At 50.9% G+C, this 27,942-nt stretch overlaps 1 protein-coding gene across 1 annotated transcript in view; it reads right to left on the bottom strand.

Moving 5' to 3' along the window:
• Window positions 1–8,766: 8,766 nt before the first annotated feature.
• The window catches only part of EFCC1 (EF-hand and coiled-coil domain containing 1), a 33,193-nt gene continuing 14,017 nt past the window's right edge, over window positions 8,767–27,942 (bottom strand). Inside the window, exons 3-8 of the mRNA XM_036870204.1 lie at window positions 18,772–18,929; window positions 15,957–16,113; window positions 14,707–14,848; window positions 12,768–12,908; window positions 10,552–10,621; window positions 8,767–9,750 (exon numbers count right to left, since the gene is read on the bottom strand). Of these exons, the coding sequence (XP_036726099.1) occupies window positions 9,614–9,750; window positions 10,552–10,621; window positions 12,768–12,908; window positions 14,707–14,848; window positions 15,957–16,113; window positions 18,772–18,929 (805 nt within the window). The 3' untranslated portion in view covers window positions 8,767–9,613. The remainder of the gene's footprint in view (window positions 9,751–10,551; window positions 10,622–12,767; window positions 12,909–14,706; window positions 14,849–15,956; window positions 16,114–18,771; window positions 18,930–27,942) is intronic.

Here is a 27,942-nt window from a genome sequence, read left to right as displayed (position 1 = left end):
TAGAGTTCATAGTTTTCCTTTATTATCCTTTCAATGTCAATGGAATCTATAGTAAGATCGCCTCTTTTATTCCTGATATTAGTAATTTGTGTCTTCTCTCTTTTTCTTTTTTTTTCCTTTTTTATTTTTGGCTGCGTTGGGTCTTCGTTGCTGCACGCGGGCTTTTCTCTAGCTGTGGCGAGCGGGAGCTAGTCTTCCTTGTGATGCGTGGGCTTCTCATTGCAGGTGGCTTCTCTTCAGGCTTTAGGCATGCGGGCTTCAGTAGTTGTGGCACACGGGCTCAGCAGTTGTGGCTCGTGGGCTCTAGAGCACAGGCTCAATAGTTGTGACGCACGGGCTTAGTTGCTCCACGGCATGTGGGATCTTCCCAGACCAGAGATCGAACCCATGTCCCCTGCATTGGCAGGTGGATTCTTAACCACTGCGCCACCAGGGAAGTCCCTTCTCTCTTTTTCTTAATTAGCCTGCCTAGAGGCTAGTTGCTTTTATTGATCTTTTCAAAGAATCAGCTTTTGGTGTCATTGCTTTTTTTCCTCTATTTTTAATTTTATTGATTTCTGCTCTAATTTTTATTTTATTGAAGTATAGTTGATTTAAAATATTGTGTTAGTTTCAGGTGTACAGCATAGTGTTTAAGTATTTTTTCAGATTATATTTCATTATAGGTTATTATAAGATATTATCTTATAATTATAAGATAATGGGTGTATTCCCTGTGCTATATAGTATATCCTTGTTGCTTATTTGTTTTATATATATGTAGTTTGTACCTGATAATTCCATAATTATCCATAATTCCATAATTTCTTACCCCTTACCTCTTCCCTTTGGTAACTACAAGTTTATTTTTTATATCTGTGAGTCTGTTTTTGCATATACATTCATTTGTATTATTTTTTAGATTCCAAATATGAGTGATATCATGTAGTATGTCTTTCTGTCTTATTTCACTAAGCATAATATTCCCTAGGTCCATCCACGTTGCTGCAAATGGCAGTATTTTGTTTCTTTTTTTTATGGTGGAGTAATATTCCAGTGTGTGTGTGTGTGTGTATGTGTGTATCTTAATCCAGTTGGTTGTTTATGGGCACTTAAGTTGCTTCCATGTCTTGGCTGTTGTACATAGTGCTGCAGTGAATGTTGGGGTGCATGTATCTTTTCAAATTATTGTTTTCGTTGTCTTCAGATATATGCTCAGGAGTGGAATTGCTGGATCATGTGGTAGTTCTAGTTTTAGTTTTTTGAGGACACTCCATACTGTTTTCTACAGTGGCTGCACCAATTTACATTCCCACCGACAGTGTACAAAGGTTCCCTTTCTCCACATCCTTGCCAACATTTGTTTTTTTGTGGTCTTTTTGACAGTAGCCATTCTAACAGGTGTGAGGTGATATCTCATTGTGGTTTTGATTTGCATTTCTCTGATTAGCAGTGTTGAGCATCTTGTCACATGTCTGCTGGCCATCTGTATGTCTTTGGGAAAATGTCTATTCAGGTCTTCTGCCTATTTTGAAAATTGGGTTTTTTAAAAATTTTGAATTGTTTGAGCTGTTTACATAATTTTGGATATTAACACCTTAATGGTTATATCACTTGCAAATATTTTCTCCCATTCAGTAGGTTATCTTTTCGTTTTGTTGATGGTTTTCTTTTCTGTGCAAAAGCTTTTAAGTTGACCTTGTAAACAAAGGTTCCATTTGTTTTTTGTTTTTTTTTTTTCCTTTGCCTTAGGAGACAGATCCAAAAAATTCCTGTGATTTATGTCAGAGTGTCTGCCTGTGTTTTCCTCTAGGAGTTTTATCCCTCTAGGAGTTTTCCTCCAGGAGTTCCAGCCTTGTATTTAAGCCTTTAATCCATTTTGAGTTTATTTTTGTATATGGTGTGAGAAAATATTCTAATTTCATTGTTTTACATGTAGCTGTCCAGTTTTCCCAGCCCATTTATTGAAGAGATTCTTTCCCCCATTGTAAATTCTTGCCTCCATTGTTGTAGATTAATTGGCCATAGGTGTGTGGGTTTATTTCTGGGCTCTCTATTCTGTTCCACTGATCTATGTGTCTGTTTTTGTACCAATACCATACTGCCTTGATTACTGTAGTTTTGTAGTATAATCTGAATCACAGAGCATGGTACCTCCTCCTCTGTTCTTTCTCAAGATTGTTTCGGCTATTCAGGGTCTTTTGTATTTCCATACAAATGAAAAAAATTTTCTAGTTTTGTGTAAAATGCCATTGGTAATTTTCTAGTTTTGTGAAAAATGCCATTGGTAATTTGATAGAGATTGCATTGAATCTGTAGATTGCCTTGAGTAGTATGGTCATTTTAACAGTATTCTTCCAACCATGAACACAGTAAACCTTTTCCATCTGTTTGTGTTGTCTTTGATTTCTTTCATCAGTGTCTTACAGTTTTTTGAGTACAGGCCTTTTGCCTCCTTAGTTAGATTTACTCCTAGGTGTTTTCTTCTTCTTCTTTTTTTGCTGCGCTGTGTGGCTTGTGGGATCTCAGTTCCCCAACCAGGGATTGAACCCAGGCCACAGCAGTGAAAGCCTAGAATCCTAACCACTAGGCCACCAGCGAACTCCCTATTTTATTCTTTTTGATGTGATTGTAAATGGAATTGTTTCCTTAATTTCTCTTTCTGATAGTTCATTGTTAGTGTATAGAAATGTAATAGATTTCTGTACATTAAATTTGTATCTACGAATTTACCAAATTCATTGAGCTCTAGTAGTTTTTTTGGTGGCATCTTTAGGATTTTCTGTGTATAGCATCATGTCATCTGCAAACTGTGACAATTTTACCCTTCCTTTCCAATTTGGATTCCTTTTATTTCTTTTTCTTGTCTGATTCCTGTGGCTAGGTCTTCCAATACTATGTTAAGTAAAAGTGGTAGACTGGATATCCCTGATCTTAGAGGAAATGCTTTCACCTTTTCACCATTGAGTATATTAGCTGCGGGCTTATTGTATATGGCCTTTATTATATTGAGGTATATTCCTTCTATATCCACTTTCTGGAGAGTTTTTTTTTTTTATCATAAAAGGATGTTGAATTTTGTCAAAAGCTTTTTCTGCATCTACTGAGATGATTGTATGATTTTTTAAAAATTAATTAATTAATTTTGGTTGCATTGGGTCTTCATTGCTGCGCACAGGCTTTCTCTAGTTGTGGCGAGCGGGGGCAACTCTTCATTGCAGTGTGCAGGTTTCTCTTGTTGTGGAGCCTGGGCTCTAGGCGCACAGGCTTCAGTAGTTGTGGCACATGGGCTCAGTAGTTGTGGCACATGGACTCTAGAGCACAGGCTCAGTAGTTGTGGCACACAGGCCCAGTTACTCTGCGGCATGTGGGATCTTCCCGGACCAGGGCTCGAACCCGTGTCCCCTGCATTGGCAGGCGGATTCTTAACCACTGCACCACCAGGAAAGTCTGATCATACAATTTTTTTATTCTGCAATTTGTTAATGTGGTGTATCACGTTGATATTTTTGTGTGTGGATATTGAAATATCCTTACATCCCTGGGATAAATCCCACCTGATCATGGTGTATGATCCTTTTAATGTATTGTTGGATTTGGTTTGCTAATATTTTGTTGAGGATTTTTTCATCTATGTTCATCAGTGATACTGGCGTATAATTGTCTTTTCTGTGTGTGTGTGTGTGTGTGTGTGTGTGGTTATCTTTGTCTGGTTTTGGTATCAGGGTGATGCTGGCCTCATAGAGTGAATTTGGAAGCATTCCTTCCTCAGCAATTTTTTAGAAAAGTTTGAGAAGGATAGGTGTTTAACTCTTTTTTGTATGTTTGGTAGAATTCACCTGTGAAGCCATCTGGTCCTGGACTTTTGTTGGGAGTTTTTTTCTTTTAATTACTGATTCAGTTTCATATTTCAGCACTGGTAATTAGTCTGTTCATTTTCTCTATTTCTTCCTGGTTCAGCCTCAAGAGGTTGTACATTTCTAGGAATTTGTCTATTTTTTTCTAGGTTGTCCATTTTATTGGTGTATGGTTGTTTGTAGTAATATCTTATGCTCCTTTGTATTTCTGTGGTGTAGGTTGTAACTTCTCCTTTTTCATTTCTGATTTCATTGATTTGGGCCCTCTTTTTTCCTTGATGAGTCTGGCTAAAGGTTTATCAATATTTATCTTTTCAAAGAACGAGCTCTTAGTTTCATTGATTTTTTTCTATTTTTTTTTGCAGTCTCAGTTTCATTTATTTCCTCTCTGACCTTTATGATTTCTTTCTAACTTCAGGTTTTGTTCTCCTTTTTCTAGTTCCTCTAGGTATAAAATTAGGATGGTTGGTTTGAGATTTTTCTTTTTCCTAAGATAGGCTTGTATTGCTATAAACTTCCCTCTCTGAATTGCTTTTGCTGTGTTCCATAGATTTTTTTTAACATCTTTATTGGAGTATAATTGTGTTCCATAGATTTTGTGGGGGGGAGGATCATTGTGTTTTCATTTGTCTCCAAGTATTTTTTATTTCCTCTTTGACTTTTTTTTTTCAGTGATTCATTGGTTGTTTAGTAGCATATTGTTTAGCCTCCACATGTTCACGTTTTTTTGCAGTTTTTTCCCTTGTAGTTGATTTCTTAGCTTTTGTGGTCAGAAAAGATGCTTGATACAACTTCAGGTTTTTTTAATTTTATGAGGTTTGTGTTGTGGCCTAGCAAGTAATCTATCAGGGAGAATGTTCTATGTGCACTTGATAAGAAGTATATTCTGCTGTTTTTGTAAGGAATGATCTACACATTCTCTTAAGTCCATCTGTTTTAATGTGTCATTTAAGGCTAGTGTTTCCTTATTGATTTTTTTCTGTCTGGATGATCTGTCCATTGATGTAAGTGGGGTGTTAAAATTCCCTATTATTCTGTTACTGTCAATTTCTCCGTTTATGTCTATCAGTATTTGCTTTATGTATTTAGGCACTCCTATGTTGGGTGCATATTTACAGTTGTTATATCTTCTTGGATTGATCCCTTGATCATTATGTAATGTCCTTTCTTGTCTCTTGTTGCAGTCTTTGTTTTAAAATCTATTTTTTAAAAAATTTTTTATTTACTTATTTATTTATTTATGGCTGTGTTGGGTCTTCGTTTCTGTGCGAGGGCTTTCTCTAGTTGCGGTGAGTGGGGGCCACTCTTCATCGCGGTGTGCGGGCCTCTCACTGTCGCGGCCTCTCTTGTTGCGGAGCACAGGCTCCAGACACGCAGGCTCAGTAATTGTGGCTCACGGACCTAGTTGCTCCACGGCATGTGGGATCTTCCCAGACCAGGGCTCGAACCCATGTCCCCTGCATTGGCAGGCAGATTCTTAACCACTGCGCCACCAGGGCAGCCCTTAAAATCTATTTTGTCTGATGTAATATCAGACAAAAAAGTTTTTATCCCAACTTTCTTTTGATTTCCATTTGCATGGAATGTCTTTTTTCATCCTCTCACTTTCAGTCTGTGTGTCTCTTTAGATCTGAAGTGAGTCCCTTGTAGGCAACATATATACGTTTTTATATCCATTCAGCCATTCTGTCTTTTGATTGGAGCATTTAGCTCATTTACATTTGAAGTAATTTTTGATAGGCGTGTAATTATTGACACTTTAATTGTTTTGGGGTTTTTGTTCCCTCATTCTTCTCTTCCCTTATGATATGATGACTATCTTTAATGTTGTATTTAGATACCTTTCTCTTTTTTTTTTTTTTAGTGTTTTCTTTGAGTATATACCATTATGAGTTTTTTTTTTTAAGATTTATTTATTTATTGATTGCTATGTTGGGTCTTCGTTTCTGTGCGAGGGCTTCCTCTAGTTGCGGCGAGCAGGGGCCACTCTTCATCGCGGTGCGTGGGCCTCTCACTGTCGTGGCCTCTCTTGTTGCGGAGCACAGGCTCCAGACGCACAGGCTCAGTAGTTGTGGCTCATGGGCCCATTTGCTCCGCGGCATGTGGGATCTTCCCAGACCAGGGTGCGAACCCGTGTCCCCTGCGTTAGCAGGCAGATTCTCAACCGCTGCGCCACCAGGGAAGCCCTAGATTCCTTTCTCTTTTTGTGCGTGTATTATATAGATTTTTAGTTTGAGGTTACCATGAGGTTTATATATAGCAATCAATGTATGTGTGATTATTTTAAGTTGCTGACCTTTTAATTTCAAACACGTTTTAACATCCCTGCATTTGTACTCCCCTCACCTCATAATTACTGTGATTTTTTTTTTTTTTGGCCTTGCTGCATGGCATGCGGGATCTTAGTTCCCTGACCAGGGATGGAGCTTGCACCCCCTGTCTTGGAAGCGTGGAGTCTTAACCACTGGACCACCAGAGAACTCCCACTGTGATGTTTTTGACATCACATTTTACGTGTTTTTGTGTATCCCTTAACTGCTTACTGTGGATATAGATTTTACTACTTTTGTCTTTTAACCTTCCTACTAGCTTTGTATGTGGTTGATTTACTACCTTTAGTGTATATTTGCTTTACTAATGAGTTTTTTCCTTTCATAATTTTCATGTTTATAGTTGTGGTCTCTTCGTTTTTGCTTAGAGAAGTCTTTTGAGCATTTCTTGTAAAGCTGGTTGGGTGGTGCTGTAAAACTTTCGATCTCTCCCTCAAATCTGAATGAGAGTCTTGCCAGGTGAAGTATTCTTGAGTGTAGGTTTTTCCCTTTCATCACTTTAAATATATTGTGCCACTCCCTTCTGGCTTGCAGAGTTTCTGCTGAAAGGTCAGCTGATAGCCTTATAGGAGTTCTCTTGTATGTAACTTGTTGCTTTTCCTTGCTGTTTTTAATGTTCTCTCTTTATCTTTAATTTTTGCCATTTTACTTAGAATGTGTCTTGGTGTGGTCCTTTTTGGGGTTGCTCTTGTTGGGACTCTCTGTGATTCCTGGACCTGAATGTCTGTTTTCTTTTCCAGGTTAGGGAAGTTTTCAGCTACAATGTCTTCAAATAAATTCTCTGTCCCTTTTTCTTTCTCTTTTCCTTCTAGGACCCCTATAATGCTAATGTGAGTACACTTGATGTTATCCCAGAGGTCTCTTAAACCGTTTTCATTTCTGTTCTTTTTTCTCTTCAGCTTCAGTGATTTCCACTACTCTCTTCCAATTCGCTGATCTGTTCCTCTGTATCATGTAATCTACTGTCGATTCCTTCTGCTGTATGTTTTTCATTTCAGTTATTGTATTCTTCATCTCTGTTTGGTGGTTCTTTATATTTTTTAACTCTTTGTTAAAAACTTCTAACTTCTCACTCTGTTCATCTATTCTTCTCCTGAGTTCTTTGATTATCTTTATGATCATTACCTTGAACTCTTTCTTGGGGAGATTGCCTATCTCCATTTCACTTAACTCTTCTGGGGTTTTATGTTATTCCTTCATTTGGAACACATTCCTCTGTCACCTCATTTTGCCTAATTTGCTATTTTTATTTCTATGTATCTGGTAGGTTGGTTACATTACCCAGCTTTGGAGAAGCAGCCTTTTGTAGGAGATGTCCTATGTGTCCCAGCAGTGCACTCTCCTCCAGCCAGGCTGTATGCCATAGGGTGTCCCCTATGTGGACTGCATAGGTCCTTCTGTTGTGGCAGGCTGACTACTGTGGGTGGTCTGGTGGGCGTGGCTGGTCCTGGTCCAGTTGGTTGCCTTTTTTTTAAAAATAATATTAGCATTAGCTGGATACGTGGTTTCCCAGCTATAGATGATATTTCCCAGCATCCCTTGCAGCTAGGTATGGCCAATGGGATGAGAGTAGAGGAGATGTGAGCCAGAGTGCCTGACCCTTCCCTTCCTCTCTCCTCCTTCATGTGGAGGGCAGATGCAATGCTGGTGAATTGGCTTCCACCATGCAAAGGAGGATGACACCCTAGGGCAAGGCAGAGCAACAAAGTGGAAGGAACCTTGACCCCTGGGTGACTCCATGGAGCAGAGCTGCTCTGTCAACCAGGGCCACTCACCTCTGGACTGTTACAGGAGAGAGAGTTCTATCCTGTTTGACCCAGAGTATATCGGGATCTCTTTTATCAGGGTGGTTTAGCCTGTACCATAACTAATCCAGACCCCAAGCCTGGGGTTTCCTAGCCAGAGACAGCTGGAAGTGGTAGGAATTGTGTGAGATATGAGGTTAGAAAACAGGCCTCAGTCCAGTCTTGGATGCTGATTTGCTGTGTGATGCTGGGTAGCTCATCCAGCCTCTCTGGGCACCTCTACATCCTAGTCCACATTATAAACTTGCCTCCAATGAGATGAGGTTTCGTACAAGACACGAGGCTGGGCATTGTCCTCCAGCCCTCCCTGTGGCTCCTGCCCGGGAGTGCCTGCTGGTCCCGGGCTCCCCTGATCTCCCTCCCCCACCGTTCCCCTTCTGTGTCCCCATGACTCTGCTCCAGCCCCCTGGCGACCCCTTGCTCCCAGAGTCCTGTAGCCTCCTGTCTCCTCCCCTCTGCTCCACCCTCTGGGAGGCAGGTCAGAACCCTCCAGGGCCCCCATTGCCTGGGGGATGGAGTCCTAAACCCTCGTCTGTCGTCTAAATCCTCGTCTGTCGTCAAGGCCCCCCTGACCTGCCCCGTCCCTGCCAGGCGCCCCCGTCCCTGCCAGGCATCCGCCCTCGTCCTGCCGTCTCTGTAGTGCTTCATCCTCCTTGGCTCGAACTGATCCCTCTCGGCTGAGCTCTCAGAACCCTCTCTTCTTTTTTTTTTAATAAAAATATTATCAAACCATTACCTTTGATAATTGACTTTATTTGTGGAGTTTTTTGTATACACAAAAATTTTAATTTTCATATATTCACATATGCCTTCACATTCTTACATAGCTTTGGGGTTTGCAGTTTTAATTAAGAACCCTCTCTTCTACCTCAGGGTAGCCCGGATTTCAGCCGCGTTGCACTGCTTGCCAACGTATCTGTCTCCCCTACAAGAGTTTAAGGTAGATGAGACCAGGCAGCTTGTCCTCCTCCTTCCTGTGACCCCATGAGGCCTGGTACCTACTGTGTGCTCAGGAAAGAGGGGCTCTGGGTTCTGTACTAATGGGGGCCCTTTCTGGCACCACACTTTTGCTCTCGCTGTTACCTCACATGAAATGCCCTCCCCTCCTCTCTGCCTATCTAAATCCTATCCGTCTTCTAGAGCTAGTTCAAGGCCAGCTCCACCAGGAAGCCTGCCGTGATCACGCTGCCCCGCTTGGAGTTCCCCCAGCCCTGCCTGGCCTTCCACAATTCCTGAGGCATGAGTAGTTTCCCCGGTGGACCGGGGGACACAGAGTCCCCGCGGCAGGCATGCTGTGGGGAGGACGGGGAGGAGACCCTGGGAGCCCAGGGAAGGGATTCTGGACTGGACCGGGCAGAAGAGTGTGCAGCTCCACTCCAAGGGCAGGGGAGACTGCAGCAGGTACAGGCTGATCCAGCAACCGTAGGGCAGTGTGGACCCTGGCAGCAGGAATGCAGGGACTGCAAGGGAATCCAGGCGGAACCCAAGGAAGGGATGGCTGCCGGGCCCTGAACTTGGGCCAGTCTCAGAAGGAGCCTGCACCTCCAGGGTTCTGAGGATGTGATGGTGGCCAGGCTGTTCCTCGAGGCTGGTCTGACGGTGGCCAGGCTGCCCAGGGGGCCCACAGACTGGGCTAGCAACCTCAGCAGGAGATGAGGAGGGAGTCGCTGAGTGCTGGAGCTGCAGAGGCTGGTGCCGAGGGCTCTCTACGCAGGAGCTCACAGCCAGCCAAAGCTCGGTGCAGGGCATCCAGCATGGCTGAGGGGCCAGACGTCCCCTCTGGAAAGAAAGAGTGGGCAGCAGGGCGGGTCAGTCTGCTCCCTCTGGCCCACAGAGCTGCTCCCCCTCCTCCCTGGGCCCTCCCCAGCCCTGTTCAGCTGTACCCCCCTCTTGCTCCTCCCAATGAGGACCCTGGGGAAGGGGCCTTCTGATGCACAGTTTCTGACCTCCTCCTTGGTGCCAGGGACCATTCAGGGCACTGGACATACCCGACCCCTGCCCAGCGGTGCCCAGTGAGACCAGCGAGCAAATGCTCTTCACCAGTCTGTCTCCCCGTCAGCCTGTGAGGCCCTGTCAGGCAGGAGCCGGCCTTGCTCCTCCTGATTTCATCGGGCACAAGCTGGCACTGATGAGATTCTGCTGCCCTGAACTTTGTCTAAACAACGGGGCCACGTGGCCTAGTGCTTAAGGGAGAGACCTGAGGTCTTGGCACAGCTGGCCCTTGGCCTCTCTGTGCCTCCATCTTCCCACCTGTGGAATGGGTATGACAACAACCCTTCCTCCGCAGTAAGCCCAGGACTGTGGGCGAGTCTAAACTGCCCACAGGGAACTGCCTGGCTCCCTCGGGGTCTGGCCACCCTGGCTTCTGTTTGGCCTTTTCCCTGGGGTGTCTGCTCCCTGCTCTTGTCAAATAGCACCTTCAGCTTCCCGAAGCCTGTTCCTGAACGTACCCTTTGCAGGTGGGCAGGGCAGGAATGAGGTGGCATTTTGCAGCCCAGACACTTAGGACAGAGGTGCTAGGTCAGGATGCCCTCCGGCTGCGGCCAGGCTCTGGAAGATGGGGTCAGGGGGCTCACCTACCATGCGCAGGGTCCCTGCAAGCGTCCAGTGTGCTCAGCAAAATCTTCCCCAGGGCTCTTTTCGATATGTTCTTAAAAGGAAATGGAGGGCGGGTGGCACTTGGTGGCCCTTGAGAGCTTCTGCGTGCCTCCCTGTGGCAGATAGAGTACCCCTGCCCATGGTCCCTCCCTGGCCCCCACCCCTAGGGTGGCCACACTGCCCAGACTCTAGGTGGGTGGTAGAGCAGCATGCAGGACCCATTTCTTCAAAGATCACGTGCTTACAGATTACTGTCCTTGTGCCCAAGTAGGCACTTGGGAAGTGACTGTGAACAGAGGTGATGCATCAGCTCCTTTAATCCTTGAAAGAGCTTATTTTATTCTCATTTTAAGCAGTGAAAAAAGCAATTCTGGGGACTTCCCTGGTGGCACAGTGGTTAAGAATCCGCCTGCCAATGCAGGGGACACGGGTTCGAGCTCTGGTCCGGGAAGATCCCACATGCCGCGGAGCAACTAAGCCCGTGTGCCACAACTGCTGAGCCTGCGTGCCTAGAGCCCGTGCTCCACAACTAGAGAAGCCACCACAGTGAGAAGCCCGTGCACCACAACAAAGAGTAGCCCCCGCTTGCCGCAACTAGAGAAAGCCCGCGCATAGAAACGAAGACCCAACGCAGCCAAAAATAAATAAATAAATATTTAAAAAAAAAAAAAAAAAAAAAAGCAATGCTGAGAAAATGAGAAATCTGCCCAAAGCCCCCCAGCTGGGAGATGGAAGGACCACCATTTACCCTCAGTTTCCATGGCCCAGAGCTGTGCTGGGAACCACTATCCTCACAGCCCACAGGTGCGGGGCTGTCACTTGCCACTCTCCCAGGCTGTGTCACATCAGGCTGGGCCTCGGTAGCCCTACATCCTGGGCAGCCTGAAGCGCAGGCAGAGCCCACTTCAAACCCTGAAGACCTGTGTTCACATCCTACTTCCATCTCATAGTGGCTGTGCAATCCTGGCTAAGTTAGTGTCTCTTAAGAAAAATTTTCAAATGGTTTGCTGATGCTATTTAGAAATATTGATTTCTGTGTTATGATTTTTTAAAAAATTGGGCACCTTGCCAAAGAATCACAGTAATTTGCCTTTAGATTCTCTTCGGTATTCTATGTGGATAAATGTGATACATAGTTACTAATCACTTTGTTTCTTCCTTTCTAGTCCTTACATCCTTTCTTTTTCTTTTTATTTATTTATTTATTTTTAAATTTTTGGCTGCGTCGGGTCTTCGTTGCTTTGTGCGGGCTTTCTCTAGTTGTGGTGAGCAGGGACTGCTCTTTGTTGCAGTGCACGGGCTCTAGGTGCACGGGCTTCAGTAATTGCGGCATGTGGGCTTAGTAGTTGTGGCTTGCAGGCTCTAGAGTGCAGGCCCAGTAGTTGTGGCACACGGGCTTAATTGCTCTGCGGCATGTGGGATCTTCCCGGACCAGGCCTCGAACCCGTGGCCCCTGCATGGGCAGGCGGATTCTTAACCCCAGCGCCCCCAGGGAAGCCTACATCCTTTCTTTTTCTTGTCTTACTGCATTGGCTAGAACCTCTATGTGGCACAAGCAGTGATGACAGGCATGCTTGTCTTGATTCTGATTTTTAGAAGGATTCCTTCTACCATTTCACTAATAAGTGTGAGGTTTGCGAGAGGCAGTTGGCTGAGACTCCTAATCTGATTAAGGACGATCCCTCCTGTTCTTAACTTGCCAAGAGGTTTTATAATAAGAGGAGCTGTTACTGACTGTTCACCTATTGAGATGAACACGTGGTTTTTCTCCTTTTAACCTGCACTGTGGTGTACTATGTTGATAGATGTTTGATTTGAATCATCTTTGAATTCCTGGGATAAATCCAACTTAGTCATATTGCATTCCTTTAAACACTGCCAGATTTGGTTTACTAATATGCTATTTAATATTTTTGCATCTGTATTTAAATACGACAGTAGCTTATCATTTCCCTTTCTTATTATATTTATTGTCCTCTGGGTTTGAGATCAAAGTTATATTAACTTCATAAAATGAATTAGAGAGCCTCCCCTTTTTTTGGATTAGCTTCCCTGAGCTCTTTCTGCATCTGGAAGTAGAGGTGACACCTGCCCACGTGGGGAGAGCTCAGGGGCAGTCCCCGACACAGGCCGGGCTCCCCAGCCCCGCACCCCGAGCTCCTCCCCCGCCCTGGCTGTGCCAGCTCCCGTGAGCCTACCAGGTCCCGGAGCCTCCGCAGGAGCTGCAGCACATCCTCCAGCTTCTCCTCCAGCAGGGACAGCCGCACCCGCTCTGTCTCCACCATCTGCAGCTCCAGCCTCAGGTGCTCGTTCTCTTCGACCTTCTGCTGCAGCTCCGCCTGTGGGGACCAACGGGCTCAGCGCCCGCCCTGCTGCCCTCCGCCCCATACTCACAGCGCCATCCCCAGGCGGGGCCCATGGCCTGCCTTGACCCTTTCACAGAGGTCATCTCATCTGGCCCCCCCAAGCCTGCCAGGTGGCCAGGCAGATAGAAGCCCCACCGTCTCCCCAGGGATGGCACCGAGGCCCAGAGAAGCTGGATGCCGGGCCTAAGGCCACACAGTGAGTCAGGCTGATGTAAGAATACACATCCTTCCTTTTCTGGTGGAAGGACTCCATCCTCCCTTCTCTTCTCTATCCATCTGCTTTTTCTTTTTGAAGTTTTTTGGCTGCAAGCAACAAAAACCCATCTGGCTAGTTTGAACAGAAGGGGAATTCACTGGCAGGCTAGTGCGTTGTTCCCAGAACAGACTGGAAGCTGGAGAACCTCAGGACGAGGCAGAGAAACATCTCGAGCCCCTTGTCCGGGTGCTGCAGCTGAAAACACTCTCCAGCCACTCCCCCCCTCCCCTGCCTCGGGACAGAGAGCCCCAGGAAAGGGGCCCGACCGGCCCAGCCACAGTCACTGGCCCACCCCTGGCCAGGGGGCACTGACGCTGTCGATCCCATCCAAATACCAGAGGGTGGATGGTGGGAGGTCGCAAAATGTTGCATGGCCACCTGCCTTCTAAAGCAGGGATGGCAGGAGTGAGGCAGCCCCCTCTCTTAGCACCGATGGAGGGAAAGAGAAACAGCCGAAGGCATGGTGCCATTGGATGCTCAGCTTCAGGCAGGAGATTGGAGGCCTGGCAACATGGTCTGTGGCTCTCAGGAACTGAGCTCCCCAGCCGCCTGTTTGAGATTTAACTAGAAAGGAGTGGTCGCTATGCCCTTTGGAACTGTATCAGATCACAGATATGTTTAAAAAACAAAAGAAAACAAAACAGTATGGATTTAGAATTTCAGGTATATAAATATAAAACTCTTTTATCAAAATCGGTTTGCAAACGTGCATTGTGCTAGAGGGCTTAGTGAAATAATAACTTTCCATAGCATTCCATGTTTGATTACTATGGAACAGGGAAGTTGCCATGGTGTAGACAGGTGAGAAAAAAAATGCTACGTGTTCTTGTTGAGATGGAGACAGACACCTCTCTTGGTGTTGCCCAGCGCCACCCTCCTCTTCCACAACAAACTCACTAACTCTCCTTGAGGGAAGTGTCCCTCTTCCATTTCATCTGACTTTGATGGACCTGCCAGTCATGGGACCCTGCCCGCCTACCACAGGGATTGGCCCTGGCATGGGCACATGACTGAGCCTGGACCATTGGAGTTCTTCCCTGGGATTTAATGTACTGGGCTATTATTGTTCCCCTGGGGTTTCTTCAGTGGGCTGATGGGAGCCTAGAGCTGCCTGTGGTCCTACCTTCCCTTTCCCTGTCACATGGAGCAAGCCCCTCTGAAGTAGGGGAAAGTGAGGTCAGCACCCAGAAAAATACAGAGCAGATAGGTGGAGGCAATCTGAGTCCCTGGATCCATCTTAGGAAGCTGAAGTGCCTGAAGCTCATCTTAGCTGTTCTTTTGAAACTGTTCTCCCAGCTCCGTATTCTAATAAATTCCTGTTTTTCACTCGAGCTAATCTGAGATGTATCCTTTAACTTGCAACCAAAATATTCTTCACTAGATCTAAATCATCTTCTGAGTCTTGGTTTACGCATCTGTGAATGGGGCATAGCACTTGGCTGAGATCCCTCAGTTCTTCCGCCCATGAGAGACTCTAGCATTGGTCCAGCTCTCAGCCTGTGGGACTCAGCTGACCTCCTCCCCTGGTGTCCCCAGGGTCTTCCCACTGCAGCCCTGGGTCCCCAGCTGCTCCAGCTCCCCCAGGGCACGGGCATGGTCGGCACTGCCAAAGCGGGTGAAGTAGGTCATGAGCTTCTTGGCCGTCTGGTCATCACACCTGCAGCGAAGGAGAGTGCCAGCACTGAGGGAGCTGCTTTCCAAAGTCTGCTCCAGCCTGGGAGGGGGGTTGTTATTACCAAGGCTGTCTCCCCTGAAAGCTAAGCGGGGCTGTGGCACCCCCTGCTCACCCACCCCCGCGGCTCCTCATCTCATCAGAGCAAACGCCAGAGGCCTCGCCCACTCTGCCCCGTGACCTCCCGACCTCCCTCCCACCCACCTTCACTCATTCTACTCCAGCCACCGCAGGCTCCTTACGGCCCCTCCTACATGCCTCTGGGCCTTTGCACTTGCTGTTCCCTCTGCCTGGAATGCTTTTCCCTCATTTCCTTCAGGGCTCTGCTCAAACAGCACCTTCTCCGAGGCCCTCCCAGCATGTCCTGCCCCTCCCCCGCCTCTCCCTCACACCTGTCACCACTCACTGGGACAGAGGCTCCAGGGCAGAGGGCCTGTCTTGGTTAGTGCTGTTTTCCCGGTGCCCCCAGATTTGTTTGGCACAGAGTAGGTGCTGAGTATATGTTTGTTGACTTAAAGGGTTGGTGATAACAATGACCCTGGAAAATCAACCGAACTTTACAATGTAATTAAAAAAGTCAAGGCCGCCCCCCAGTGGAATACCTGCTGGGATCGGGCACCCGTGGGGCATTTTACATCCTCGTTGGAGAATCCTCACAAAACCTCTGCCCGGCAGGTGTTACTGTCCCATCTGAGAGACAGGAAGACTGAGGCTCAGAAGTTGGGCGACTTGGCCGGGGCGCCGCAGGTGTCAGGAGCAGTGGGTTAGGAAAGGGACCGATGTGTTGAGGGTCCCACTAGAGCTTCGGGGCAGGTCCTGGGACCGCGGCCAAGGCAGTGAGAATCAGTGGGAATTAAACCACCAGGAACTGTGCCTTGGCTCGTCTCATTTCACCCTCACCCATGCCGGGGGCCGTCTTCTCCCCTCCCCCAGCAGATGTGGGGACAGAGCGTCAGAGGGCAGGGAGGTGACCCAGCCTGGCCGTGAATCAGGGTCTGTCACTGCATGGAGGGGCCGCCCTGCGCTTCCAGGACGACGGGGAGAGCCCGGCCCCCCGGCGCCCGGTCCTGGCCGTCCTCACCAGCATACGCACCCGCTGCCGCAGCTGGAGAGGCCGGCCAGCAGGGCCTTCACCTCAGCCGGTGGTCGCCGCGCCTCCTGCCACTTCCCACTGTCGTCCTCCTCATCAGAGGCGGCCTGGCCCTCGACCGAGCGGAACAGCTGCTCGTCCGCTGCTGGAGAAGCACGGGCTGCAGGTGAGGGACGGAGGGAGTGGAAGCAGGCAGCTCTCCTGGGGGGGGGGAGGGGAGAGAGGCCCTGGTGCCATCTCCCCTCCCGGTCCCCACCCCCTCCGCCAGACAGCGGCTCTCCCACCCCCTTGCGGCCCCCTCCCGTGTGCCTGGCCCGGGACCCCCTCCCTGGGTTTCACGCGGGGACACTGGGAGCGAGGAGCCCTCCTCTCTTCTCTGCTGAGAAGCCAGGGCCCATCTGTGCCCTCAGCGGGCGTGTTATTTCCCACTGAGGACACGGTGATCCCAGCCAAGGGGGCCAAGACCCTCTCTCGGGCTGGGCCGGGGCTCTGCAGGGCTCGGGCACCCAGTGAGCCGATCTTCAGCGCTCAGGGATGTGCAGCGAGGGGTGTCACACGTGTGACTCCAGGTGATCCCCGACGTGGCCATGCCTCCTGGCGCACTCCAGCCGGAATGAGCGTCAGAAACCCCGGGCTACGTCGTGCCCGCCTGGGGTCCGGCTGCCCGGCGTCAGGCCCCGTCTCCGGGGGCACCTCCGCTCCGCCCTGGCTCGGGGGACGTGTGAGTCCAGCCTGGCCGGTCAGAGCGCAGGCCACCCAGCCACATGACTGGTGCAGGCAGGGCCAGGGATCCAGCGTAGCCAGGGAGAGCCGGGCCAGAACTTGACTCAAACTTCCAGGGAAGGGTGACACCGCTGTTCCTCCAGCCTGGGGTCTGGAGGGCGTGGGTCTGGGCTGCTGGGGGCCGCCTTGCCAGTGTGAGGGGAGCCCATGCACGGGACGGCAGGTGAGGCCGGCAGGGATGGGGTCTGCTGACACTCTGGGGCTTTTAAGTGAATTATGTGAAGCAGCAAGTTCCCTTTAACTAGAGCCGGTTCAGGCCGAATGGCCTCACACTCCCGGACAATGTCCTGACTGGCACGGCCGTGGAACTGTCCACCTCCCCGCCCCCAGAGGATCACACGCAGCAGCTTGGGGGTGGGCCTTGGCACCTGTATTTCTTTCTTTTTTTTTTTAAAATTAATTAATTAATTTATTTTTGGCTGCGCTGGGTCTTTGTTGCTGCGCATGGGCTTTCTCTAGTTGCGGTGACCGGGGGCTACTCTTCACTGCAGTGTGTGGGCTTCTCATTGCGGTGGTTTCTCTTGTTGCAGAGCACAGGCTCTAGGCACACGGGCTTCAGTAGTTGCAGCACGCGGGCTCAGTAGTTGTGGCGCACGGGATTAGTTGCTCCGTGGCATGTCGGATCTTCCCGGACCAGGGCTCGAACCCGTGTCCCCTGCATTGGCAGGCAGACTCTATTTATTTATGGCTGTGTTGGGTCTTCGTTTCTGTGCGAGGGCTTTCTCTAGTTGCGGCAAGCGGGGGCCACTCTTCATCGCGGTGCGCGGGCCTCTCACTATCGCGGCCTCTCTTGTTGCGGAGCACAGGCTCCAGACGTGCAGGCTCAGCAATTGTGGCTCACGGGCCCAGTTGCTCCGTGGCATGTGGGATCCTCCCAGACCAGGGCTCGAACCCGTGTCCCCTGCATTGGCAGGCAGATTCTTAACCACTGCTCCACCAGGGAAGTCCCTGGGCACCTGCATTTCATGAGCCTCCTGGGTGATCCTGGGTGGCTGGCAGGTTTGGGAACCACTGGCTCAGGTGTCCTGATTTTGGACACCCAGCTGGGTGGGCGCAGGGCCGTTCTGTTTTGTCTCAATAAAAAGTGTCCCAGACCCAAGAGAACAGGGTTGAGGTGACTGGTCCATGACTTTTTGATTACGTGTGTTTCCAATATTGGCGATTTGTTTTTCGTTGTGAGAATTTCCTGATGATGTGTGTGTGTGTGTGCGTGTGTGTGTGTGTGTGTGGTGTCATTATCGTCACAGTCGTCCCGGTGCCCGAGGCAGGGGCAGTAGGGGCTCTGAAGTCGGGTGGGAGGGATGGCGCCCAGCAGCCCGTCCACTCCTGCCTGTAGCTGGGCTGGAAGAGCCCTGAGAGCCCTGGGGCACTGGCTCAGATAGCTTTTCTCTCCTTTCCTCCTGATGCTCCACAGCCACCAGACCCAGGTTCTTAAGATGATGGGCCTCTCTGCGCTCTTCTTGAGGGGTGACCGTCCAGCCCTACTTACACACCTCTTATGATGGGGAGCTTACTCCACCCCAGCTCCCTGGCCCGACCCACCCCTACACGGGATTGACAAGAGACATATTCTCCCATGCTGAGCCAGAACCTGCCTCCCTGGATCCCACCCTCCCCCACTGGGTGTCTGCTCTCAGGCCCGGGTGTAGGGGGGGGGCTGGGGGCCGGGGACGCCCAGCCTCAGCAGGTAGGGGATGGGGTTCTGTCTGGAGGCCAGAGTGCAGCATCAGCTCAGACAGGACCCTCTCAGGCCCGGGTGTAGGGGGTGCTGGGGGCTGGGGACGCCCAGCCTCAGCAGGTAGGGGATGGGGTTCTGTCTGGAGGCCAGGTTGCAGCATCAGCTCAGACAGGACCCTCTCAGGCCCGGGTGTAGGGGGTGCTGGGGGCTGGGGACGCCCAGCCTCAGCAGGTAGGGGATGGGGTTCTGTCTGGAGGCCAGGTTGCAGCATCAGCTCAGACAGGACCCTGGGAGCAGGGCTGGGGCACAGCCTGGTCAGTCGTGAGCTGGCAGCAAGCCTGGGTGGGCGGGACAAACCTTCGTCCAGGGGTCTGCTCCCCGAGCTGCTGTCGGACCCGCAGTCTCCCTCTGGAGGGAGGTCTGGGCCTCTGGTCCCACCATCCTCAGGTTCACTACTCTTGGCTTCCGGCTCCGGGCTGGCTCGTGGTGAGGTTGGGAGGTGGGTGTCCTCCGACCTGTGGGTGTGGGAAGACACAGGTGTTGAGAGGGAGGGCCTCAGCCAGTTTCCTGCGGGAGAGCGTGGGGTATGGGCCCGCCCTTCTCCACTCCTTGCTCTGCACAGCTAAGCTGTCTGTGACATGCCTGCAGAAGCCCCTGTGTGGTCTCTGTGGCTGACCCCATTGGCTCCCCACCCAGTGGCCAGTATGGCCGAGTCAGCCTTCCATGGTGGATATTCACCCAGCCTCCCTTGCAGCTAAGACGTAGGCTTGTAACTGAATTTTAGCCTATGAGACTAAAGGCAAAATCTTCTGAGGAGCACCTGCATCCAGGAGGGCCGGGCAGGGGTCCTTGATTCCAACCCCAGCGCTGCCAGTAGGAACTGGCAATGGGACTTGGGCTCCATTTTGCAGGTGGGTCACTGGAGCCGATGCCTGAGGTCCTCCCAGCTGTGACTGGGTTCTTGCGGTCGGGCCTCTGCGAGAGGGCAGGGACCCGGAAGCCACTGGCTTGGCCAGGAGCTCCTCTGGCCGCGTGCCGGCCAGGGGGACCACGGCAGCTGTCCCGGAGTAACTGGGACACGGGGAGAAGGCACTACAGAGAGCCTGAGCAGGTGTGGGCGCCCAGGGTTGGTCAGGTGAACTCACCACCCAGAGGACCATCTGCTGAGCCAAACAAGTGGGGGTCTGCAAGGTTGTACATGAGGCCCAGGGTGAGCCATCTGCCGCTTGGGGCCATTCAGCACCCCCTCCCCAGGGGTGACAGCGCCCCGATTGTCCCCACCCCCAGCCACAGGCTGCTCACCTGCTCAGAGGAGGGCGTAGCACACAAATCAGCATAATCCCACCCCCAGCCACCATGATTGGCTAAGGGCTGCACAGGTAGCCAATGAGATGCAAGGAGCTGTAGGCTCGGGGAATTTCCCCGAAACAGAGGCAGCCTCTTCCCAATCGAGCAGGGGTGCCGTGGGGAGATGTGACAGTCACCTGTGACTCTTAGGGGGCCACCTGGAGACGCTGGGGGCTACGGATAGAGCCTAACAATGACGGCAATAGGAACGGATCCTTGGTAACATTATTAGAGTTGCTGGATCAGGCTCTGCCTGAAGCTAAAGCTAAGCCTAACCTTTTGTGTTTTATGAGCCAGTAACTCTGACTGATAAAGTCCTGCGTTCAGGCTCCCCCAGTGCAAGCCGAGAATGGGAAGGTGCTTGGCAGTAATCGGTGTGAGACCCCCCTGGATGGGGATTCTTGGTTCAAAGAGAAACCGTGTGATTAGAGCTTAGGTCATATCATTTGAGGTCCACCTGGGCAGGTGACAGTCCCTTTCAATTCCAGAGGCTCAGACCACAGCCAAAAGAAGAGAAGACACAGGGGTATAGGGTCATTGCCTCCAAGACTCAGGTGAGGAGGCAAGTAGCCTTTATGTGGCCCCAGAGGGCAGTACTTGACCAGGATGAAGGGGAGGGGGAGCAAAGATGAGAGAGAGTCAAAAGAAGGCAGTTTTAGCTCCCTTTGAGGAAAAACTTTCTCACAAGGACTGCTGACCAAGAATGGAATGGGCTGCGTTGGGAGGTGGTGAGCTTCCTGGCAGAGGAGGTATGTAAGCAGATAAGGGACTTTAATGGGTGGAATTTTGAATAGAGTCAGACTAGGCAATGTCTAAGTCTTCCCACTGTGAGGAATTAATTTTTTCCCTAAATTATTTAAGGGCTTCAACAAGCAAAATGAGATGGGGGGACAGCCCTTATTCAAAGTTTCCTAGCAGAGGCTGGGCCTCCCCTCCCTGCATCCCCTCAGCCACTGGAGTCTCAGAAGCCGGGTCCAAGAGCGACTTCCTGCGTCAACACAACAGTAAATCTTTCAGCATGCTCGCTAGGTGCCAGGCACTGTTCTAGGGCTTTGAACATTTCCTCACAACAACCCCACACGGTAGGTACCATCGTTCCCCCCCATTTTGCCAGAGTAACTGGCTCAAGCCGCACAGCTCGGAAATGCAGGAGCTGGGTTTACACTCCGGCCCCTGGCTCCAGGCCCGCATCTCAGGGGCCCCGCCAGGTGCAGGGGAAGCTTGCAAGGCAAGCTTGGAATGGCCCAGCCCAGCTGCTGTCTTCGTTAGGTGACCACAGGTCACATGCAACGAAGTGGGGAAGAGGAAGCTGGCGAGGACAGAGTTCGGAGAGTGGGACGGATGAGGGCACACTTTGGAATTCTCCAAGTGCAGCGGGGCTGCAGAGAAACAGAGAGGGTGTTACTCTCGTCCAGCAACTGGTCTCTGACGGCCTGTATCGCCGCCCCTCTCTCCACTGGGTCCATCTGCAGGATCGTTCACGTGCCACACGGATGAGCTGTGATATCTCCACCTTGAAACAAACGAAACCCCCTCCCGCCATACGGCTCCTCCACCCGCTTCTCTGCCTGCTCTGCTCACATCTTGTCACCCGGCAGCGCCACACTGCCGGGCCTGCAGAGGCAGGGCGGACCCCACATCGCTCCCTCACTGGGTGCCTCCTTCCCTCGGCTTCCGGGAGACGCTCAACCTCCCCTGCACCCTTTCTTGTCTACTCTGCTCGTTCCTCCTCTTCATCCTGACCCCTAACCCCAGCGGCCCTCGGGCCCCACCCGAGGACCTCTTCTCTTCTTCGCGTGCACTCCCTCTGTAAGGTCTCAGCCAGTGCTGTGGCTTCAAGCACCAGTGGCTTCCAAGTCTGCCTCTAGCTCTGGCTTCTCAGATCTGGTTTCCCAGTGAGCTCCCCAGCGCGGCCGCTGCCTTGGCGTCTCCGCCTGGAGGTCCCACAGGATCTCCAGCGCCTCCTTGCCTTCCTCCCTCTGCCCCTCCTGCTGCCCCCCATCCCCGTGTGAAGCGCCGTCACCCACTTGGCCACCCAAACAGTGTCCGTTGGGCTTGGCCACCTGGAGGTCATACGCAGGGCCTGGTCCAGGGGGGCCGCGGCAACGGTGCTGGGCAGAGGGCGGCAGTATAGGTGCTATTCTGTGGCACCTACAATGCCTGGGTCTGTGCAGGTGGGGGTGGGCGGGGAGAGGGGTGCAGTCCCTGCCCTCAGGGGTCCTCGGGGTGGAGACACGGGGCCATCAGGCAGGGAGAGCAGAGACAGCCCTCATTCTTCAGGGTCGCGCCCGCCGGACGCAGGGCTGGACCTCCCCCAGACAAGGAGGGCGCTGGGGGTGCAGAGCGGGGCGGGCGGCCTGAAGGAGGCAGGACCTGGGGTTGAGCAGAATGAAAGAGGCCTGGGCGGAAGAAGAGAGGTGGCAGGTGTTTGGGGACAGACGGGGGCAGCAGGGCCAGGGTAGAGGGCTCGCAGAGCAGACCAGAGAGCGGGTGAGCTGGCCCTGACCTGGCACCTTGCTCTGGGCTGGGCCTTGGTGTGCTATTCTGGGCAACTCTCATCCCTGGGCTCTGAGGTTGCTGCTTCTCAGAGGACGAAAAGATTATGTCACAGAGGTGTTGGGGGCAGGACGGTGATCCGGACCCGGGTCCACGCCCTGCCCAGCCCGACCTCCCCACGGCCCACTCCCTGCTTCACAGGCCCTGGAAGGCCCCACCGAGCTTCATACTACAGGTGGTGGAAGCGTGTGTTAGGCTGACCCAGATGGAATTGCTGACTTTTCCTGCTTTTGACCTGCAAAAGGCCACTTGAGAGTGGTTCCGGCTAAGAGGACACGTCTGTGTAATATTTCTTGATTGACTGACTGCAAACCCTCACTGCAGTAGTTTGGGAAAGGCTTTGTTGGAATAGTCCGGCCTTAGAAATCTGACAGCTTTTGGCCCTGGGACTGGACCACAGGGCCCAGTGGTTTAATGAGGGTTTCCCGTAAGAACGAGATCCCTGGGGTTGGCTCTGGGGAGGAGATGGAGTGACCTGGGGGCAGGTGGAGGTCACCTGTGGCCCCCCCTGGGTGGGCGGAGTGCTGTGGCCCCCCTGACTTGCAGCTCCAGCTTCTTTGAATGCTCCAGCCCCAGAGTCACAGAGAGGACCCTGTAACCTGATAAGTATGTGTCTCTTTCCACCCACCCCCAGGCCATCAGCACTTGCTGTCATGGCCAGTTTCTGGAAAACAGCTCTGACCCTGCTCCAAAGCCTTCTGTGTCTTCCCATGGCCGACCAGAGAAGTCCAGATCCCCCCATATTCCAGCCGCTCCCCAAGGGAGTTTCCGCAAGGGATGAAGCTGAGATCTGGAGGAGGAAAGGATATATTTTGTTCCAGAGGGTCCCGCAGGTGGCGAGAAGTCCCCCTGCCCGCCTCCACTTCTGCCCACTCTACTGTGGCTGCCAAAGGGAGCAGAGGTCAGCTCTGACCCCGTCCATCTTCCCTGCAAAATGCTTCAGTGGCTCCCTTTGGCCAAGAGAAAGAACGCCAGCGTCATTAACACAACCTCGAGGGTCCTCCATGGTCCGACCCGGCCCAGCCCTCCAGCTCATGGCTGCTGATGCCCCCTGGGCATGGCAGAGCCAGACCCACTGACCCTCCGGCGCGTTGCCCTCTGGGTCCTTGCATGTGATGACCACGGCCAGCACCTTACTGTGTGCCAGACGCTGCTCTGAGTGTTTTTTTCCCCTTATATATACAGATTTAATTTTTTAAAATTGAAGTATAGTTAATGTACGTTATGTGAGTTTCAAGTGTACCGCAAAGTGACTCAGTTATACGTGTGTGTACGTGTATACGTACACACACACATTCTTTTTCAGATTCTTTTCCCGTATAGGTTATTACAAGATACTGAGTAGAGTTCCCTGTGCTCTACAGTAGGTCCCTGTTGTTTACCTATGTATTTTATAGATAGTATGTACGCTCTGAGTGTTTTAATGAAAAAACTCATCTATTCCTCCCAGCAGCCCTAAGAAAAACTTATTCTCATTCCTGCCATTTCACAGATGAGAAAACTGATGTCCAGAGCTGGGGGAACTTGCTGAGACCACGCAGACCCCTCGAGCTGCATTGTGCACTCATCCCGAGCTAGCTGTGCCTGGAAAACCCCGCTGGTCCTTCAACCACCCACCTGCCGGGTCCCCGACACAAATGTCGCTTCCTTTCCGAACTTGCCTTCCTACCTGGATGCCCTGAGCTCCCGTGGTCTCCAGCGGCTGTTGTGCTGTGTTTCCCCCATCAGACGGCGTTTCCTGGAGGGCAGCCGGCACAGGACCGAGTGGCCCGTCAAGGTTTGTTGAACGATGAACGCGGGAACTGAACGCGGGAACGGATGAATGACACCATTGGCGGCAGTTCAGGTGACTAGCGGGAGGGCAGGTCAGGCGAGGACAAGCCCAGCGCCCCAGGGCGGGGGGGATTCCAGCTCCTCCCTCCTCCCGTCCCTCTGCTCTTGGATTGTTCCAGAAAGACAGTCAGGAGAGCACTGGCTTTGGAGCCACAGACCGGGGGCGAGTCCTAGCCCCATCACTGCCGAGTCCCATGGATGGGGGCTGACAGAGGGGTGGACCCTCCAGGTGAGATGGTGAGGAGGACCTTCCCAAACTGCAGGCATTTTGGGTCACTGGCCCTATTGTTGACTAATACAGATTTCCTTTCATAGGAAACATTATCACCAAGAGTAAAAAGCCAGTGTCTCTTGCCATAAATAGAAGGTAACCAGAAAAACAAAGACAACAAAACAGCCAGTTCTAGCTAGATCCTGTTTTCAGGCTGTTCTTTCTTTGTTAAAAAGAGAGGTTGGCTAAGGGGAGTTAGAGATTCACCAGGTCAGTCCAGGACCTGAAACAACCAGGACTGCAAAGGCCGGCAGAGGCCCTTGCTGGCCTGCGACCCCACGTCCACCCCCTGCCCACCTCGGGCCACTCTCCTCTGGGGGCACGGCGGGGCTGGGGGAACTTCTGGGGCCTGCAGAGATGCCTGTCACCCCACAGGCATAGCGGAGCACCTCCCTCTCAGCTCCAGGCCCTCCTGGGGAGAGGCGGGCCCGTGGCTGCCCACTGTCCCCTCGTGCCCTCACGCCCGGACAGACCACGTCCTCGTGCCAGCAGGGCGTTCCCTCCAGCTGCGCGCCTCTGCGTGCCGCCCTGAGTCCCGAGTGAGGCTCCCTCTGACGCCTTCTTCCTGCTGGAGCCCGGCGGCCAACACGATCTGACAAGGGCCAGATGTTCCCCTCTACTCCTTCCATTCCTGGCCGCTCACGCCCAGCTCCGGGCCTCCGACGGACAGAGCCTCCCTTGGTTCTGCGATGCAAAGAGGGGGGTTCTCAGGAGCTGCCTAATCTGGGTTCCACCCCGCAGGACCGTGGCTTTGCGGTGTGACGCTCCACAACTGCCCCTGCCCCCCGGCCTCCATCTCAATCCTCTGTTCATTCACCAGTAAACACTGATGGGCCCTGGGGTCCCATGAAGATGAAATGAAATAACGGTACTTTTAAACACGGGGAGCTCCTGCCTCCGTTTAGTATTCAAGGGGATTTTAGGGGGCACTCGGATGAACAGGTGTGTGTGTGGGTGTGTGTGTTTTAAACAGTTAAGTATTTAGTATAATGTGTACTAAAGACAATTAATGAACCATTTTAGTTTTATGTTTATGACAGTGATAAAACTTCCTTTTAAATTAAGTAAAAAGAGTGAGATGATTTAAGGAAAAATAGTAACTAAAAGATAACAATACGGGTGCTCTGCAGGTATGGTAAAAGATGACACAGCTCCTAGGAGAGTGTCTGAAATTTGGCAAATGCTTGGACAGCAGCACATCATAAGCTGTGGGCACTGTCGGAGCCAAGCTCTTGCCCTGTCCCTCAGCCACTCGTTCTGTCCCCCGCACAGCAGAGGACCCCACTGCTAACATACTGACACCCTCTTTTTATAACGGATATTTTGGGACATTCCTGTGCTATCCCTAAATGAGCTAATAGACCCTGTCTTTACATATACTTTGAAAAAATTAATGTGATGCCTTGTGATTTAAAGGAGAGAGAAAGGAATTTTATAACATACATTTCAATAAGTAAATGCTCAGATATAAAGAAAATTTCAGATGCTTAAAACTATTTATAATGGCTAAGTTTGAATTTGAGAGAGGCAAGGTAATGTTCAGTGGAATGTTGTTGACACTCTTTCCCTATAGTTGACATTTTGAAATAAGGACTAGGAAAAGATATTCAGATAGATGGATGGAGGGACAGATGGACAGACAGATAGACAGATATGCAGACTCCCTGGGACACAGAGTAATGAATGCCAGTGGACACAGGAACTCCTTACCAGCTGGTTAAGCTTCACAAATGTTGCTATCTTCTGTGATGTGTATACAATGATGAGGCACCCTTGGAAAATTCCAAACAAATCAAAGTATAACCTTCCCTCAACTCACGCAGCATTGCATTCTTGCAAAATTCTTTGTATATTAAACCTGTGCAAAAAAACTGTGTTTGTATGGAAAGCAGACTTAGGACCTAGGCTCAGAGAATTGCAGTGAAAGCAAGTTTTTCGCAGAACGAACACACAGCAGGGCATTTGGAAGTCATGTGGGGTACAAGGCAATCCTGGTGGGTTGTACAGGGCCTACCTGGAGGCCTGTATCCCTGGAATCCACCCCCAAGTGCTGGGAGCACCGTCCTCCTAGCCACTGAAACAAACAGTCCCTCCCCACAAATTTCCAGAATGTCTCTGGGGGAGATATTGCTCCCATGGAGACACCTTGTCCTCACCACATTCACAGGCTGCAGGAATTAGGGTGTGGGATCTCGGGGGTCATTCCTAGAAATTCTGCCCACCCCCACCGTAGCCATGGTGCTGCCACAGCAAGACAGACACTTCATTGGAGAGAAAGGAGAAGTGAGTTGTTCAAGGCTGTACCCAAGCCAGGGGTTCATGGTTGCAACAACAGAAACCATCATTGAAGCAGGAAAGGAATTGGTGGGCAGGACACCCAGGAGCTAACAGAGTCGATCGGCAGCTTGGAGGGCCAGGCTTGGGCAGAAAGCAAGGGAGGGCAGACCCAGCTGGTGCAGGAGCAGAATTTCTAGGAATGACCCTCAAGATCCCACATCCTAATTCCTGCAGCCTGTGAATGTGGTGAGGTATCACTCCTGGGATAGTGTTATGTTATATGGGACAGTTGACCTTAAGCTATGTCACCTCGTCACACGTGTCCCTTTAAAAGCAGAGAACTTTCTTGGCTGGTGCAGAAGAGGAAGTTAGGGAGATGTGAAGTGTGAGAAGGACTTGGGTCGTTGCTGGCTGGAGGATGAACAGGGACACAGGAGATGGCATGTAGAGAGCGACCGTTGCTGACAGTCAGCAAGGGATGGGGATCTCAGTCCTACAACCACAAGGATCTGAATTCTATCAACCCCCAGGTGAGCTTGGAAACAGATTCTTCCCCTCAGCCCAAGGTCAACAGCACCTTAATTTCAGCCTTGTGGGAGCCTAGGCAGAGAACCCGGGCGAGCCTGCCTGGACTTCTGGCCTGCAGAATGTGAGATCATAAGTGGATGTTGTTTTGAATGCCTGCATTTGTGGTAATTTGTTATGGTTGCATAGGAACCAAATACAGCAACCCAAACAATCACACCCCATCTGTCTTGTTGGCACAATCTCAATTATTCCATCAGGCGCTGAGTGGCCAAGTGCTTCCAGACAGGAGATCTGATTGGTTTAAGCTGATCACGATTATTCCTTCCTTTTGCCAAGGATTGGTTTAGGAACAAGCATGTGATGTGATCCTGGCCAATGAGAGATGAAGGGAGGTCTTCCAGGAGGGTCTCTGGGAACAGAGAAGTTGAAGAAGGAAGTTATTTTTCTGTCTCTGGATGTGGCAGTGATGCCTGGGCCATGGCGACTATCTTGTGACCATGAGGGGCCTTTGCTGATAGGCCAAGATGACAGGCTAAGAGTCGAAAGATGGAGAATTGGGTCCTTGCAAACATCACTGAGCTGCTGTCCCCTGGACTTCTCATGCAGGATTATCAGTGTCCCTGTGGTTTAAGCCATTGTGAGTTGAGTTTTCTGTTACTTGCAGCCTAAAGCACTGTCACTGATAAACACTTCACAGCACTGCTTGGGGGTTAAAT

Source organism: Balaenoptera musculus, chromosome 11 (assembly GCF_009873245.2).
Source record: "Balaenoptera musculus isolate JJ_BM4_2016_0621 chromosome 11, mBalMus1.pri.v3, whole genome shotgun sequence".
NCBI lineage: Eukaryota > Metazoa > Chordata > Mammalia > Artiodactyla > Balaenopteridae > Balaenoptera > Balaenoptera musculus.
This window is presented reverse-complemented; position numbering and strand designations above follow the sequence as displayed.